The following is a 13,602-nucleotide window of genomic DNA, read 5'->3' as shown; positions in this document are numbered from 1 at the left end:
TTTTTTTTTTTTTTTTTTTTTGTGATTCAATATCAATTGTTGAAGAGGAGAACGACATTGATTATAGAGAAAATGAGTGTCATCAAGTGATTGAAATTGAAAAAATTAAGCATTTAAAATGTCATCGGTAGGGTTTTATTGTTCGGTTACAATTTTATTTCCTAAATTAGGTTGTTAGAATGTTATAATTTTAGTGTTTTTAAAAATAGGGTTAGGTTGTTGTAAGTATATAAAAATGTGAATAGCAAACAAAATAAAAGTTCCCTTTGATTTAGGAGAAATAGAATTTGAATTGAAGGTGCCTATTCTCTCATTCATATTCATAACCTTTAAATAAAATACAAATTAGGGATTAATACCTATAAATACAAATTAAGGACTAATACCTATAAATACAAGCTAAGAATTAATACATACAAATACAAACTATTGACTAATATCTACAAATAATACCTATAAATATTATAATAGACTAATACCTAAAAAAAAATATTAAGAATAAAATTTTCCTACAAATAAGGAAATATTGAGATTAAAATAAAATATAAAAAAAAAATATTAAGAATAAAATTTTTCTATTATTGAGAACAAAATAAAATATAAAAGAGCGATATATTGGAAGACTAATATATTATTTAAATATTATATTTAATAATATTTAACCAGAAAAAGAATATTGAGATTTTCATAGACGGTTCATTTAAAAGTAATTGAAAAGGCGAAAATGGGAAAGGGACAAGTTGATGAGAGGGACAGGCCTCGGAAAACGTTTGCAGACTCCAATAATAACATTTAACATTTAACATTTAACACACAACTTTTTCTTATTTTATTTATTTATTTTTTATGACATGACAATTAAACCAAATTTTGGCCGGTAATACTTTACCAACTTGGCAATGGAAATATTATTTTAAATCAGTCCAAATAAGACTTCAGCAGCAGATTTGGAGCTACGTGGCAATTTTTAATTGGTCATGGTGCTATACGAGGTGTATCGACGACGACAACTCCAAAAAAAATGGCCCTCTGCCTCTGTTCTTCTTCCTCTTCCCTCCCCGTTTTGGACTTCATTGACGGGGAAACTATGAACACTTGGGGCTTGACTTGGCTTGACTTGACTTAACACGCACTCAAATTAATGGGGCATGGGTATGAGTGGGAAGAAATTTTGGTGCAAAATTTCCAATGCTACTGTTTATATTAAGTGGATTGGAGAAACGTTTCCTCCACGGGAGAAAAATGAAAATCATTTTGACTTTAAATACACATTGCTAATCAACCAAAACAATCTACAACAAAAATGGAACCACCCTCAATCCGCCATACCCTTACCTCCTCTGTACTCTTCTCCTTCTTCATCTTCCTCTTCCATCACTCTGCCGCTCAACCCCCCGACGCCGATGGCTACACCTGCTCCACCAATCACACTGCCGACCCATGTCAGGCCTACGTCTTCTACCGCGCCGCCGCCCCCGGTTTTCTCAACTTGGCTACCATTGCTGACCTCTTCTGGGTTAGCCGCCTCCAAATTTCCCGCCCAAGCAATATCTCTGACTCCAACGCCACTTTCCCTCTCCTCTCCGGCCAGCCACTCTTCATTCCTATCAACTGCTTTTGCAAGTCCCTCAATGCTTCTGTCAGCATCTCTTATGCTAATCTCTCCTACAAAATCAACCACGGCGATAACTTCTGGCAAGTCTCCACCTTTAAGTTTCAGAATCTTACCACTTACCAATCTGTCGAAGTCGTCAATCCCACTCTCGTCGCGGTCGATCTCCCCATCGGTATCGACGTCGTTTTCCCCATCTTTTGCAAGTGTCCTACTCACACCCAATCCCAAAATCGTGTTAGTTTCATGGTCTCTTACGTGATTCAGCCCACCGATACTCTGCCTTCGATAGCTTCGAGATTTGGGGTAGAGACGTTGGATATCACAGACGCGAATCGGCCCAACCCGGAGCCGTTCGAGACGATTTTCATCCCGGTGAGTCGTCTGCCCAATTTGACGCAGCCCATTGTGGTGTCGCCGTCTCCAGAGCAGGCCCTGGTCCCAGTGGTGGAGGGGAAAAACAGAGCAGTGACAGGGCTGGCCATTGGGATTGGGATTGTGGGGTTTCTGCTGATCGTGGTGGTGGGTTTGTGGGTTTGTGGAGTGGGTAAGAGGAGGAGTAAGGAAAGGGAAATGGAGGAGGGAGTTGAGAAACAGAGAGTGCAGGACATTGGGGTTTGGATGAGGAAGGAGAAAGGGAAGCAAATAGAGGTGGATTTAATGGCGGATGTGTCGGATTGTTTGGATAAATACAGAGTGTTCAAAATTGAGGAGCTGAATGAGGCGACAGATGGGTTCAGCGAGAGTAGCTTGATTCAAGGTTCGGTTTATAAGGGGAGCATCGGCGGAGTTGAGTACGCTATCAAGAAGATGAAGTGGAATGCCTATGAACAGCTCAAGATCTTGCAGAAGGTAACATTAGTAACATTATCACCATTTCAGACGTGAAAAAGTGGACCCTTAAGCTAATGGTTTGAATTTGGTTATTTTGATTGAAGATAAACCATGGTAATCTAGTGAAGCTCGAAGGGTTTTGCATCGACCCTGAAGATGCAACCTGCTACCTAATTTATGAACATGTAGAGAATGGTTCTCTTTATTCATGGCTACACGGGAGCCAAAGGCAGAAGCTGAACTGGAGAACGAGATTGAGGATTGCCATTGATGTCGCTAACGGGCTACTTTACATCCACGAGCACACGAGGCCGCAAGTCGTGCACAAAGACATAAAAAGCAGCAACATTCTGTTGGATGCAAGCATGAGGGCTAAGATAGCCAACTTTGGGCTGGCAAAGTCGGGGTACAATGCCATAACCATGCACATTGTTGGAACTCAAGGCTATATAGCACCCGAATACATAGCGGATGGAGTGGTGTCGACAAAGATGGACATCTTCTCGTTCGGAGTTATTCTGCTCGAGCTGATCTCCGGGAGGGAGGCCATTGACGACGAAGGAGGGGTTCTATGGATGAGAGCGAGTACTGGATTTTCGGAAGGAAAGGAGAAGTTGGACAGGTTGAGGAGTTGGGTTGATGAAGCACTTTTCGAGCAATCGTGTCCAATGGAGAGTGTGATGGATGTGATGAATGTGGCTGTTAGTTGCTTGCAGAAGGACCCTATGAAGAGGCCGAGCATGGTCGAGGTGGTTTATGCGCTAAGCAAGAGCGACGATGCTGTGTTCGAGTTCTCTGATGATACTTTATCGGATCCTCCCTTAGCTGCTAGGTAGCCAAAGCCGTTGCTTACTATACAAAGGGACAAGCATATGCAATATACACAATATTAGAAGCTTTAAGAGTACAAGTGTTTTTTATCTGCCTCCCTTGAATGAAGGCAGTTTGAGAGTGGGATAAGATAGATGGCATGTAGACTTCACCTCTCTGCTAGAAACTGAATTTGGATAAAGGAGTGACACCAAAATCATCCGGCTTAATTAGCGGCAATAAAATGGCTAAAGCACCACAACTTTAGAACCATTAGAATAGCTCGTCTTCATGCCGATTCTTGACACAATCACTACTAATTTCCATAACAACAACCAATATTGATGAGATAAATCCACCAACACGAACCGTAGTTGCAGATACATGAAGAAGAATCAATCACCTTGGCTAATTAAAAAGAACGATCAAAGTTTATTAGGAAGCCCAAAAACAATGAGACAATATCATACAATTGTGAAAAAGTTGTTATTCATATCATGGGTTACAGCCACGTGATAGTGTTGATGCCACAATTGCTAACCAATAGCCATAATGGATTAGTGGCGATTGAACCTCTCGATGACCCTTTTTCCTAAATGCTTCAAAAGAAAAGAACACGTATGAGCTAAACTCACTGCCTCGGATTGGGTATGTCTGAGAGGAATAAATATTGTTCTCACCCAGGAGGGAACAACCTAGGATCCACAAATCACCTGACCCTACATTCAAAATTAAATTTAACCATAAACTTTCTTTTTGGATGGATAAATTTAATTTGGTTAAAAAGAACCAAAAACAAAAAGACAAAAAACGTACGGTAAAGCAGCGATCATATTCTCTAAATTTAATATAGCGAATCCATCGGCCATTTTCCATTTTCCTGTCTTCAGTCGTCCGTCTTCCTCCCTTCCTTCAATTCCACCCTTCTCCAACACCATTCTTCCATTACAAACAATTGCACAAGAGCCTGATGTCTCTGAGTCAACGTCAATGCTCGTACTTACGCCTTTCGCCGTCGCAACTGCCTCGATTCCGTCGGAGATTTTCGTTTTCGACTTCCAGGTACTTTCTATCCTATTTTTGCTTCTCTTCTTCTCTCCATTCTAACTTCCTTCACCGTGACCTATCTCTGACTAACATGAACGCCATTCCACTTAATCGCTCGACTTTCCCGCGTAATTTGTGTACCGGTCGAACTGCTACCATTTTACTACCGATTGAAATTTAGTGTGTATTGGAAACTCCGCCCGACCTGTGATCATATAATCTTGGAGTGTAGAAGATGTGTTTGTCAAAAGTATTCTAATGGAGACTTTCTTTTCCTTTCTGTTTAATTTATTGCGTGATTATTTCTGTTTAACAGTTTCGCATCATTTTCCAACAGAACCTTGCCTTCTCACTTTTCGTGGACCGACCATTCCAATTTTAATGCTTGTCCTCTCGTGGTTTGTGGAGGTGAGTCTGTTGTAGATGGATATTGCGAAATGAATATCAATGCACAGTGAAGTTGCCTTTACGAGTACATATTCCATTTTAGGCTTTGAATAATTCGAGTTTTCAAGACAATCTGGTTTATTTCCCGCCATCAGTTTAACGGAAACGGTTATGGTTTTGATTTCATCGTTTCTTTCCATGTACTACATGGACTCCTGTGGAATAAATTGGTTAAGCTACCGTAAGACAACTACTTTTATTCATGTTGTGTACGAACCAGCATTGATCTATTGTTTTGCTTCTTATGCATTGAATACTGTAGATCCATCGCTTTTATTCTCCTGATGACGTTGATTCTATGGCAGGGACATGGGAGGTCTGTTCTCAAAGGAAACATGAGCGGGTACAGACTTCAATGTGTACAAGCAGCTCAAATGATCAGAATGCCAGTGTATATAGAATTAACCCACATAGTTTTCCTCAGGTGACTGTTGGATGATAGGCTGAAAATTTGTTTTATCTTTTTGCTTGTGCATTAAGCGTACGATTGCCAACTTGCTTGATCTTACAAAATAACTGAGACGCAACAACCTTATGTAGTCTTGCCTTATACATCTAGATTGTGCTGTATTATATCTGGAGAAATCAAATTTGGGCACATAATGGCCAATATTTGTGTGATCTGTACTGTCAGGTCTCCCTTTTCAACCATACATTACGGTTCGTTATATGCAAGCATCTGTATGTCTCGAGAGTTTTAAGAAACATTGCTGGGAGAGCAAGTTTGTGAATTTTGATACATTAAAAACTTTGATTTTTGAATGGTAAGCAATAATTACTATATGGCATAAGGGGCCAACAGTGACGATAAAATTCCTAAAAACTTCAATAATTAGGGATGATGGTCCGGTTTGGAATGACTTTCCAAGTGGTTTAAAAAGTGTTTTTATGGGAAGAAAAAAAATGTTTTTAAGTAGTTGGAAAGTCATTCCAAACTGGTCTGACATGTTAAACATCAAAGCTGTTTTTTCTCTTTTGTCATCTTGCTATGAGGCGAGTAGGGTATTCCTGTTAGAAGTTCTTTGAGGTAGACAGAGAAATTGTGAAATGAGGAAAGTAAGATGCATTGACTATTTACTACAACTGTCTATCTATTTCTAATATTCAATTTTTTTTTTCTATGGAGATTTGCTTCTTAATTTTGTTCTTGGGGTCATGTTAAATGCTTAACTAATTTTCTTGTAAGCTTTGAATGAGTTTCCCCTTTGGGCATTTGTTGCCCGCTAATAGGATAAACTAAAAATCATTATTTTTTTTCCCTTTTTTATCTCTTGCAATATAGAGAACTTGCTTATTACCTATGCCTTTAGTTCACAAAACTTGCTGATTTTCTGATAATTATGCACTGGAATTGTATCAGGCTACCCAAGCTAAAGTTGCAGTCAACGTTGTATTTGCAGCTTGCCTTTTCAGCCTGACACAACTTACCTCTGTTAAATTTATAGCCAAAATTGTCCTAGAGCGATTCCCTTGTATCCTTCAAAATTTTGGGGCATTTAGCTTGCCATTTGCATGTGTGTCTAATACGTTGAATAAACCGACACCCCTTCAGTTGGATATATACACGCCTGCATTTAGGGATATCAGATGGAGTTTTGCACGACTGATATACCTATTCAACATTCAACTTGAGAGAAATATTGGCACGTAAGTGAGGTGCATATTTGTTGCCCTTGTTCATATTTTGGGGAATGATTGTCACTCATCTGAATTGATGCTGTAGAGCTTCAAGAATTGAGAAATCATCTAGTTTCGTTTTTTTTTTACTATTATTTATTTATTTATTTATTTTATTTTAAGGTTCCTAGTGGTGCTCCTTGTGGCATGCATCTCATTTATTTTGATCGGTGGTTTCCTGCTCTTCAAGCTCAGGTACTCTACTTTTATTCCTTTCTGCTAAGTACTAACCTGCAGCTTTAAATAGACTTCATGCTGTAAATGGTAAGATCTGATATATAGCGTATTTAACCCTTCCCAATGCAAGTCTTGAATAAGTGAAATATTCTGTTTTGTTTCCTGTGTTCAAAAGTGGAGAGTTAAAATGGAATGGGAGGGTTTTAGATTTGCTGGGGTATAACTATCTCCCCCAGTCCCCTCCAATCACTTTCCCTAACTTGTCAATTTTAGGGGGAAAAAGCTGCATTGATTTATGCAACAATTATACTAAAAAATAACTATCTCCCCCAGTCCCCTCCAGTCCTCTCGTTGTTTTGCTTTCTATTTTAAAATAAGAAATATGTTGTTTGAACAATTTATTTGTCTCTTTTACATTTTTTTTTTAATTTTAATAAGAAGATAATGACAGTCTAGTTTTACGTTATAATTTCTCTGAAAGTTAATTTTAATTACCTAATTACTTGAACTTTCAATCTGTTGCCTACGTTTCAATTCTTGCAATCAATTGTTAGTTTGGTTTTGTCTGTTAGTTCATTGATCCTTTCTACTTGCGATGCACATTCTTGTTTACAAATCTGGGAGTGTCTTGAACAGAGGTAGCACTCAATCTCTAGAGGACTGCTTATGGGAAGCATGGGCATGCCTATGTTCATCATCCACTCACTTGAAAGTATGCTGCATTTTCATATGAAGATCCTTGAGTTCTATTTTATTAATGATGAACTTCAACTGTTTTCTTAAAATTATTTGATAAGTATCTAAGAACTATTAATCTGACTCAAAAACATCTATATTTTGAACTAACAGCAAAGAACACGAGTTGAACGTGTTATAGGCTTCATTCTTGCCATATGGGGAATATTATTTTACTCTCGTCTACTCAGCACAATGACAGAACAGTTTAGGGTAAGCCTAATGACAAAAAAACAGAAGAAAAAGTAGGTGTTTACTGAAGCTAATTTCCGTACACTTACTACTTATGCTTGTTTGGACAGCATAACATGCAAAGGCTGAGGGAAGGTGCACAAGTGCAAGTTCTGGAGTCTGATCACATCATCATTTGTGGTGTCAATAGTCATTTGACTTTTATTCTGAAGCAGCTAAACAAATACCATGAGTTTGCTGTTCGCTTAGGCACTGCAACTGCTAGGTAACTGTTGCTCCTCCTGTCATAGAGTCTATGTCAACATCAAGTTGTTATAAGCATTGGCAAGTACAGTTTCTTTTTGGTCTATGTTTTCAGGAGACAGAGAATTCTTCTCATGTCTGATCTTCCAAGGAAACAAATGGACAAGTTAGCTGATAATATTGCGAAAGATCTTTACCACATTGATGTTCTTACGAAGAGGTAACTATGATGACGTTATTTTCTTTCTTAATGATAATTGCAGACAGAAAATATTTGCTCTCTTTTTTGGATCTGCATATGGAGTTACCTTATTCGATTTATTTTCCCGAAGGAAGCGAAGTTACTAAATTTTTTTCTCTATTGGCCCGATTTATCTTTGGTCTCATCTAACTCCATTAAGTTGGTGGTTTCACAGTTGTAGTCTCAGCTTAACAAAATCATTTGAAAGAGCTGCTGCCTCTATGGCACGAGCGGTTATTATACTGCCAACAAAAGCAGACCGGTAAGAAAGTTTTCAGCTATAAGTATATTTCTTTGTCTTCGTGTACTGTTGTTTTATTGAGCGTTTTTCTTGTCTTCCATATTATCTTTTTTTTTCTCTGACCTTGTAGAACTTGTCTTTATTTATCAAAGTTAATGATTTCTTTGTAAATGCTACTGAACTTTAGTAGTTGGCTCTAAAGTTGATGCAATCTTTATGAAATGTTGATCTAGATTAATAATATTATGGAGTGGGGATGACTATTCTGATTTTCATAAATTGTAATCACGACTAGGCAATTGCTTATGACCTTTAAATAATAGTTTCATCAAGTTGCAAGAACATCACTCCTTTCAACGAAGTTGAAATTCGTACAATGAATATTTTTTTTGGAAGTGATAAAAGATGCATAATTTAGCATTTCCAATGCTCGAGTAATTTTGTCCTTTTAAACATGTATGCGAATTATTTTCATACTGCTTTTATTATTTTAATTTCTTCAAGTATTTCATGGTTCCTTTATTCTATTTATGAGATAGACAAATCTGATAACTTCTCTTTGTTCCTTCCACTGTCCTCCATTGGATATTGAGGTGAATTTGCCCTTATGTAGGTTTCTCAACCATCCTTGGTTTTTTTATAATTGTGGTGATATAGGAAGTAATCATTGTTCACCGTTATTGAATACTTATCCTGGAGACTTTTAAAAAGAAAGCTATTTTTACAGCCAATTGAAGAAAAAAGGTGTCTTGGGTATGTAGTGAGGGTGAGTCCTGCTAAATAGAGCTTTTGTTTCTCATTCAGTTAACATTAAGTGTAGTTGAAATTGAGATATTGACCAGTATAGTATGTAGGATTACTTATTTTGCTTTCGAATAGGAGAAATAAATCTTGGAATTATGGATTAACTAAAGCGTATTGCACACAAGTTTATTAGGTATGAAGTTGATACAGATGCATTTCTCTCTGTTCTTGCCCTTCAACCCATTGCAAATATGGACTCCATCCCAACTATTGTTGAGGTATGCTACCAATAAATAACAATTTGATCAGTTTATCAAATTTCAACTATGAATAGCTGAATCTGAACCTTTTCTTTATGAATTCAGGTTTCTAGTTCCAATACATGCGAGCTCTTGAAGTCGGTCACAGGACTGAAAGTAGAGCCGGTGGAGAATGTTGCCTATAAATTATTTGTCCAATGTTCTCGACAGAAGGGGCTCATAAAAATTTACCGGCACTTGTTGAACTATCGAAGTACGTGACAAATTTATAGTTATCTTAATTACATAAGAAAGTGTAGGGAGAAACTTCTTTCCTGGAACAACTGAAAGAAAGATTGAGAAAAGAAACTTCCATCTTCTCATTCAAGTGTTGTCACAAAGGACGACTAACTGAATCACAATAAAGGGAGTAAAAGACTAGATGCTCACAATATTTAGAGAAACTTGTTCTTGAATTTCTAGACCTTTCAGTTTCCAGTCTACTCAAATTTGTAATGCTGTGCAATTGCAGAAAATGTATTCAATCTATTCAGTTCTCCCCGTTTTGTTGGTCTAAATTATAAAGAAATACGCCAAGGATTTCATGAGGTACTTATTCATCAGCTAAGATTTCTCTCCCCATTCCCTTTCCTTTTTGCTGAATGGGTATTTCTACAGGCAGTTGTTTGTGGTATCTATAGAAATGGGAAGATACACTTCCATCCAAATGATGATGAGATTCTGTGGCAAAATGACAAGGTATGAATAATAGTTATCCAAACGCTGATTCATATCTCTCTTTTTTTAAAAAGAAAAAAGATAAGGGAAAAAAAGAAGCAGCATTTAGTTTTGATGGTCCTAGTCTGAAATTCGATCAAATTGCTTTGTGTTGCCCTTTCAGGCATATTATCTCAAGCACCAATTTTTTTTTTTTAATTCAAGTTTCAGCGCTGAAATAAAATTTTGATTTTAATTGGTTATAAATAAATCAGTATCTGCGCAAAATTGCTTTTAGAAGTATGTTATGTTACACTTCTCACTCTGTTCTTAGACTCATGCCAACCATCCAAAGAACAAAAACCAATGGTTTAAAATGCTTGTATGTGATGTGCTTGTAATTTTTCAAGACATGATAGGTTCCATTTTCTCTGATAGAAAGGTAGGGTGGGTGTCGCTGAAGGCAATAATCTTGATACTACCCTTCTTTAGACTCGCAACATTGATTACATATTAATTGCTAGACGTGGACAAAAGAATTGTAATGCTATGGACTAATTGCGTTTATATGGTGATCTGATAAATTCTCAAGTAGTTTGCTTTGAAGGAAACAGCTTCGTTCGATACATTTTCTCAGTTGAATTTGAGCATCTCTCATTACTTAATTATCTTCTGATGTAGATTTTGTTCATTGCACCTCTCCTTGGTGGACATAAGGGAATGGATGGTCATTCAAATGAGACCAATGGAGGAAGTAATGCCATTAAAAAGCTGGAAAGTATTAAAAACAATAATATAGGTTTACAGAAATCTCTGGAAACAAATGGAATGGGATTTGAGAATATCATCAAACATCCAACAAAACCTTCTTTCAAGGTAATATTTAAGTGATCTGTTTGTATTATCAACAAGCCAGTAAGCATGGTAGCTAATGTTTACATTGCACACAGGCTTCAAAGTGGACCGTGGGACCAAGAGAATGCATACTTTTGCTTGGTTGGCGCCCAGATGTTGTAGATATGATTGAAGAATATGATAACTATCTCGGACCTGGTAGTGTATTGGTAAAGCTCTTCTCTGTATTAATTTTCTTCATTTTTGCTAGACTATAAATCTTTGTATTAGATCTTGACTCCAGTGTATCAGTTTTGCATAAGAATATGATGTGCTCTGCATTACAACAGTTCATGCATTATAGTCACTAGTCATGATCTTATGAAAAAAAAGATGCACTTGATTACAGTGTAGATTCATTGAAATATATCCCCATTTAGCTTCGCATCTCCACTTGAATGGAGGCAAAAGCTTCAATGAATTTTCTGGATTAAAAATAGCTCACATAATGGAAATTGGATCTCTATTGAAAGTGACGACACCCGGGTTCTTAGGAATGTGAAGTTTTTGTGTCATGATGTGATGCATTCAACTCCTGATTAGCGTCGTTGGGCTTGAAGAACCAGTTTTATACATCTATACTTTTGGTTATATGTCGCACGAATGTGGTTGTTGGACCATAATTGTGAGCTCTTGTGTATATGCAGGAAATTTTAGCAGATGCATCATTTGAAGAACGAAAGAAGGCTAATAAAGCTGTCGACCACAAGAAGTTAAAAAATGTCAGAGTTTCTCACAGGGTAGTGACGATTGTCTTAATTGACTGAAGATAAGTATAGCCTTGTAGAGCATTTTAATTCTTTCTTTAAGCCTCCTTCCATAATTTTGTACCTCTGTTTTGTATGATGTAGATTGGAAATCCCATGGACTATGATACCTTAGAGGAAACCTTAACAAATATTAAGAGTTCTTTCAGTAAAAATGAAGATGTTCCTTTATCTATTGCAGTGATATCCGACAGAGAATCGCTTCTTGGGGGTATGGATATCAAAACTATCTTATGTCTTTTTTAGCTTGTGTAATGTTTCTGTGTGTTAGTTACCTGAAGATGGATTGGATTGATTTGCAACTTTTCAGATCCATCTAGGGCAGACAAAAACTCGGTATATACTCTTCTCCTTGCTGAAAGTATCTGTAAAAAGCACGGAGTCAAGGTATTTGTTGTTTATACCAAAGTAATATTATCAATAGCACAATCTTCTTATAAATACTATTCATCAATCCTTTGACATAATACATTTATGGAAAGCTCGATCATATTATATCATAGCGGTCTTTTTGCGTATTTTCTGGAGAAAGTAGGATCTATAACGTGACAATTTATCTCAGGTACAAAATCTTGTTGCGGAGATTGTTGACTCCAAATTGGGAAAACAAGTAAATGCTTCGTTTTGAAATTTTCATGTACAGCATTTTTAGGATATTCAAATATTGACGTAACTGTTACAACGCATGCAGATAACCAGAATAAAACCTTCCCTGACATACATTGCAGCAGAGGAAATAATGAGTCTTGTCACTGCTCAAGGTCTGAAAATGCATTGGACCTCTTTGAGATTGTTTGTGCTAATGACGTCCTAATTCAAGGATATATTTTTGTGGCACAGTGGCAGAGAATAGTGAGCTGAATGAAGTATGGAAAGATATTTTAAATGCCGAGGGTGATGAAATTTATGTGAAGGTACATCTCTATTTCTTTGTCCACGTTACCTTTTATAGCTATGGACGTTGAGGTAAAACGACCGGGTTGAAAGTACAATTCTTTCCCTAGTTGAATTTTTTTGGTCTCGTGATTAAATGACTAAATAAAAATAAATGCGAAGTGTAGTAACAGAGAATTAGACTCAAGTTAAAGATGCTTTATGTGTAAAACCTTTTGTGACATAATTGCGTCATGATTTACATGTCTTCTTGACACAGGATATCAGTGGCTACATGAAACAAGGAGAGGATCTCTCATTCTCAGAACTTACCGAAAGAGCAAATCTAAAGCAAGAAGTTGCCATTGGCTATGTTAAAGACAATAGGAAGGTAAGAATGGTAGTTGAATAATGGAGAGAAATGTTGGTTACAAATCTGATGCATTATTGTGGTTAATGCAGGTAATCAATCCAATACCCAAGTCCGAACCGCTTTCTCTCCAATTGACAGATTCGTTAATTGTTATATCAGAGCGTGAATGACGAAAAAAGAGGTTCTCATCCATCTCTACTTGTGATGTTATGTTCATATATACAATCAACATATAATTTTTTCTCCCCCCAAAGGTATAGAACAGAAGAAAGTACCACACACGAAATTGTCAAAATATTGTAAATAGTCTCCTTACATGTGAATCATAGTGCTTCAAATATTAGATCATAGTGTAGAATTCCTTTTGAAGAACATGTTCCTTCTGTAAATAGTCTCCTAAAATCTTAATACCCACGGAATGGTGGGTTACTTTTTATGATTTCAAGGGACAGAAGTTGTTTTATTCTGTAACCCAAATGAATCTGACCATCTTAACAATACTTTGAATTAGGAGTCTTAATTAATTAATTAATGGTGTCGGATAAATGAACTTAATTTAATCTGCAGACAGACAAGATATTATAATTACATTAAAACGGAACAGATTTGTCTGAGATTCCCACATAAAAAAGACCTCGGAAGGCTCATCTTTTTATTAATCAGCTTAGGAATCAGAATCACATTCAGTGCATTCTGCAATTTCAGTATAGAAAAAACTAAAATATGAATAATTCCATGA

The 13,602-nt window shown here is 36.8% G+C and overlaps 2 protein-coding genes across 4 annotated transcripts; both read left to right on the top strand.

Moving 5' to 3' along the window:
• Nucleotides 1–1,098: 1,098 nt before the first annotated feature.
• LOC111431805 (serine/threonine receptor-like kinase NFP) lies at nt 1,099–3,529 on the top strand. The gene is made up of 2 exons (XM_023068510.1): nt 1,099–2,464; nt 2,551–3,529. Exons 1-2 carry the CDS (start codon nt 1,304–1,306, stop codon nt 3,280–3,282), a joined length of 1,893 nt encoding a protein of 630 aa, XP_022924278.1. The 5' UTR covers nt 1,099–1,303; the 3' UTR covers nt 3,283–3,529.
• A 541-nt stretch (nt 3,530–4,070) lies between these two features.
• Nucleotides 4,071–13,334, top strand: LOC111432198 (putative ion channel POLLUX-like 2). Of its 3 annotated transcripts, none has more exons than XM_023069052.1 (24): nt 4,071–4,318; nt 4,620–4,711; nt 5,056–5,141; nt 6,111–6,397; nt 6,551–6,622; nt 7,241–7,316; nt 7,454–7,552; nt 7,642–7,796; nt 7,890–7,994; nt 8,191–8,277; nt 9,194–9,278; nt 9,366–9,513; nt 9,772–9,848; nt 9,918–9,998; nt 10,638–10,832; nt 10,907–11,020; nt 11,498–11,590; nt 11,702–11,828; nt 11,928–12,004; nt 12,180–12,227; nt 12,309–12,378; nt 12,458–12,531; nt 12,771–12,881; nt 12,953–13,334. In XM_023069052.1, exons 1-24 carry the CDS (start codon nt 4,227–4,229, stop codon nt 13,031–13,033), a joined length of 2,532 nt encoding a protein of 843 aa, XP_022924820.1. In that variant the 5' UTR covers nt 4,071–4,226; the 3' UTR covers nt 13,034–13,334. The 3 variants fall into 3 exon arrangements, with proteins under 3 accessions (XP_022924820.1, XP_022924817.1, XP_022924819.1); XM_023069049.1 differs by having other exon boundaries at nt 4,073–4,318; nt 5,056–5,174; XM_023069051.1 differs by having other exon boundaries at nt 4,075–4,318; nt 4,641–4,711; nt 5,056–5,174.
• The last annotated feature ends 268 nt before the right edge of the window (nt 13,335–13,602 follow it).

Source organism: Cucurbita moschata, unplaced genomic scaffold, assembly GCF_002738365.1.
Source record: "Cucurbita moschata cultivar Rifu unplaced genomic scaffold, Cmos_1.0 Cmo_Scf00037, whole genome shotgun sequence".
Lineage (NCBI taxonomy): Eukaryota > Viridiplantae > Streptophyta > Magnoliopsida > Cucurbitales > Cucurbitaceae > Cucurbita > Cucurbita moschata.
This window is presented reverse-complemented; position numbering and strand designations above follow the sequence as displayed.

Coding starts and splice junctions, on each gene's coding strand:
- LOC111431805 (XM_023068510.1), top strand. CDS start 1,304: ATGGAACCACCCTCAATCCGCCATACCCTTACCTCCTCTGTACTCTTC. Junction 2,465..2,550: donor AGCTCAAGATCTTGCAGAAG/GTAACATTAGTA, acceptor TTTTGATTGAAG/ATAAACCATGGTAATCTAGT.
- LOC111432198 (XM_023069049.1), top strand. CDS start 4,227: ATGTCTCTGAGTCAACGTCAATGCTCGTACTTACGCCTTTCGCCGTCG. Junction 5,175..6,110: donor ACCCACATAGTTTTCCTCAG/GTGACTGTTGGA, acceptor GAATTGTATCAG/GCTACCCAAGCTAAAGTTGC. Junction 9,999..10,637: donor TTCTGTGGCAAAATGACAAG/GTATGAATAATA, acceptor CTTCTGATGTAG/ATTTTGTTCATTGCACCTCT.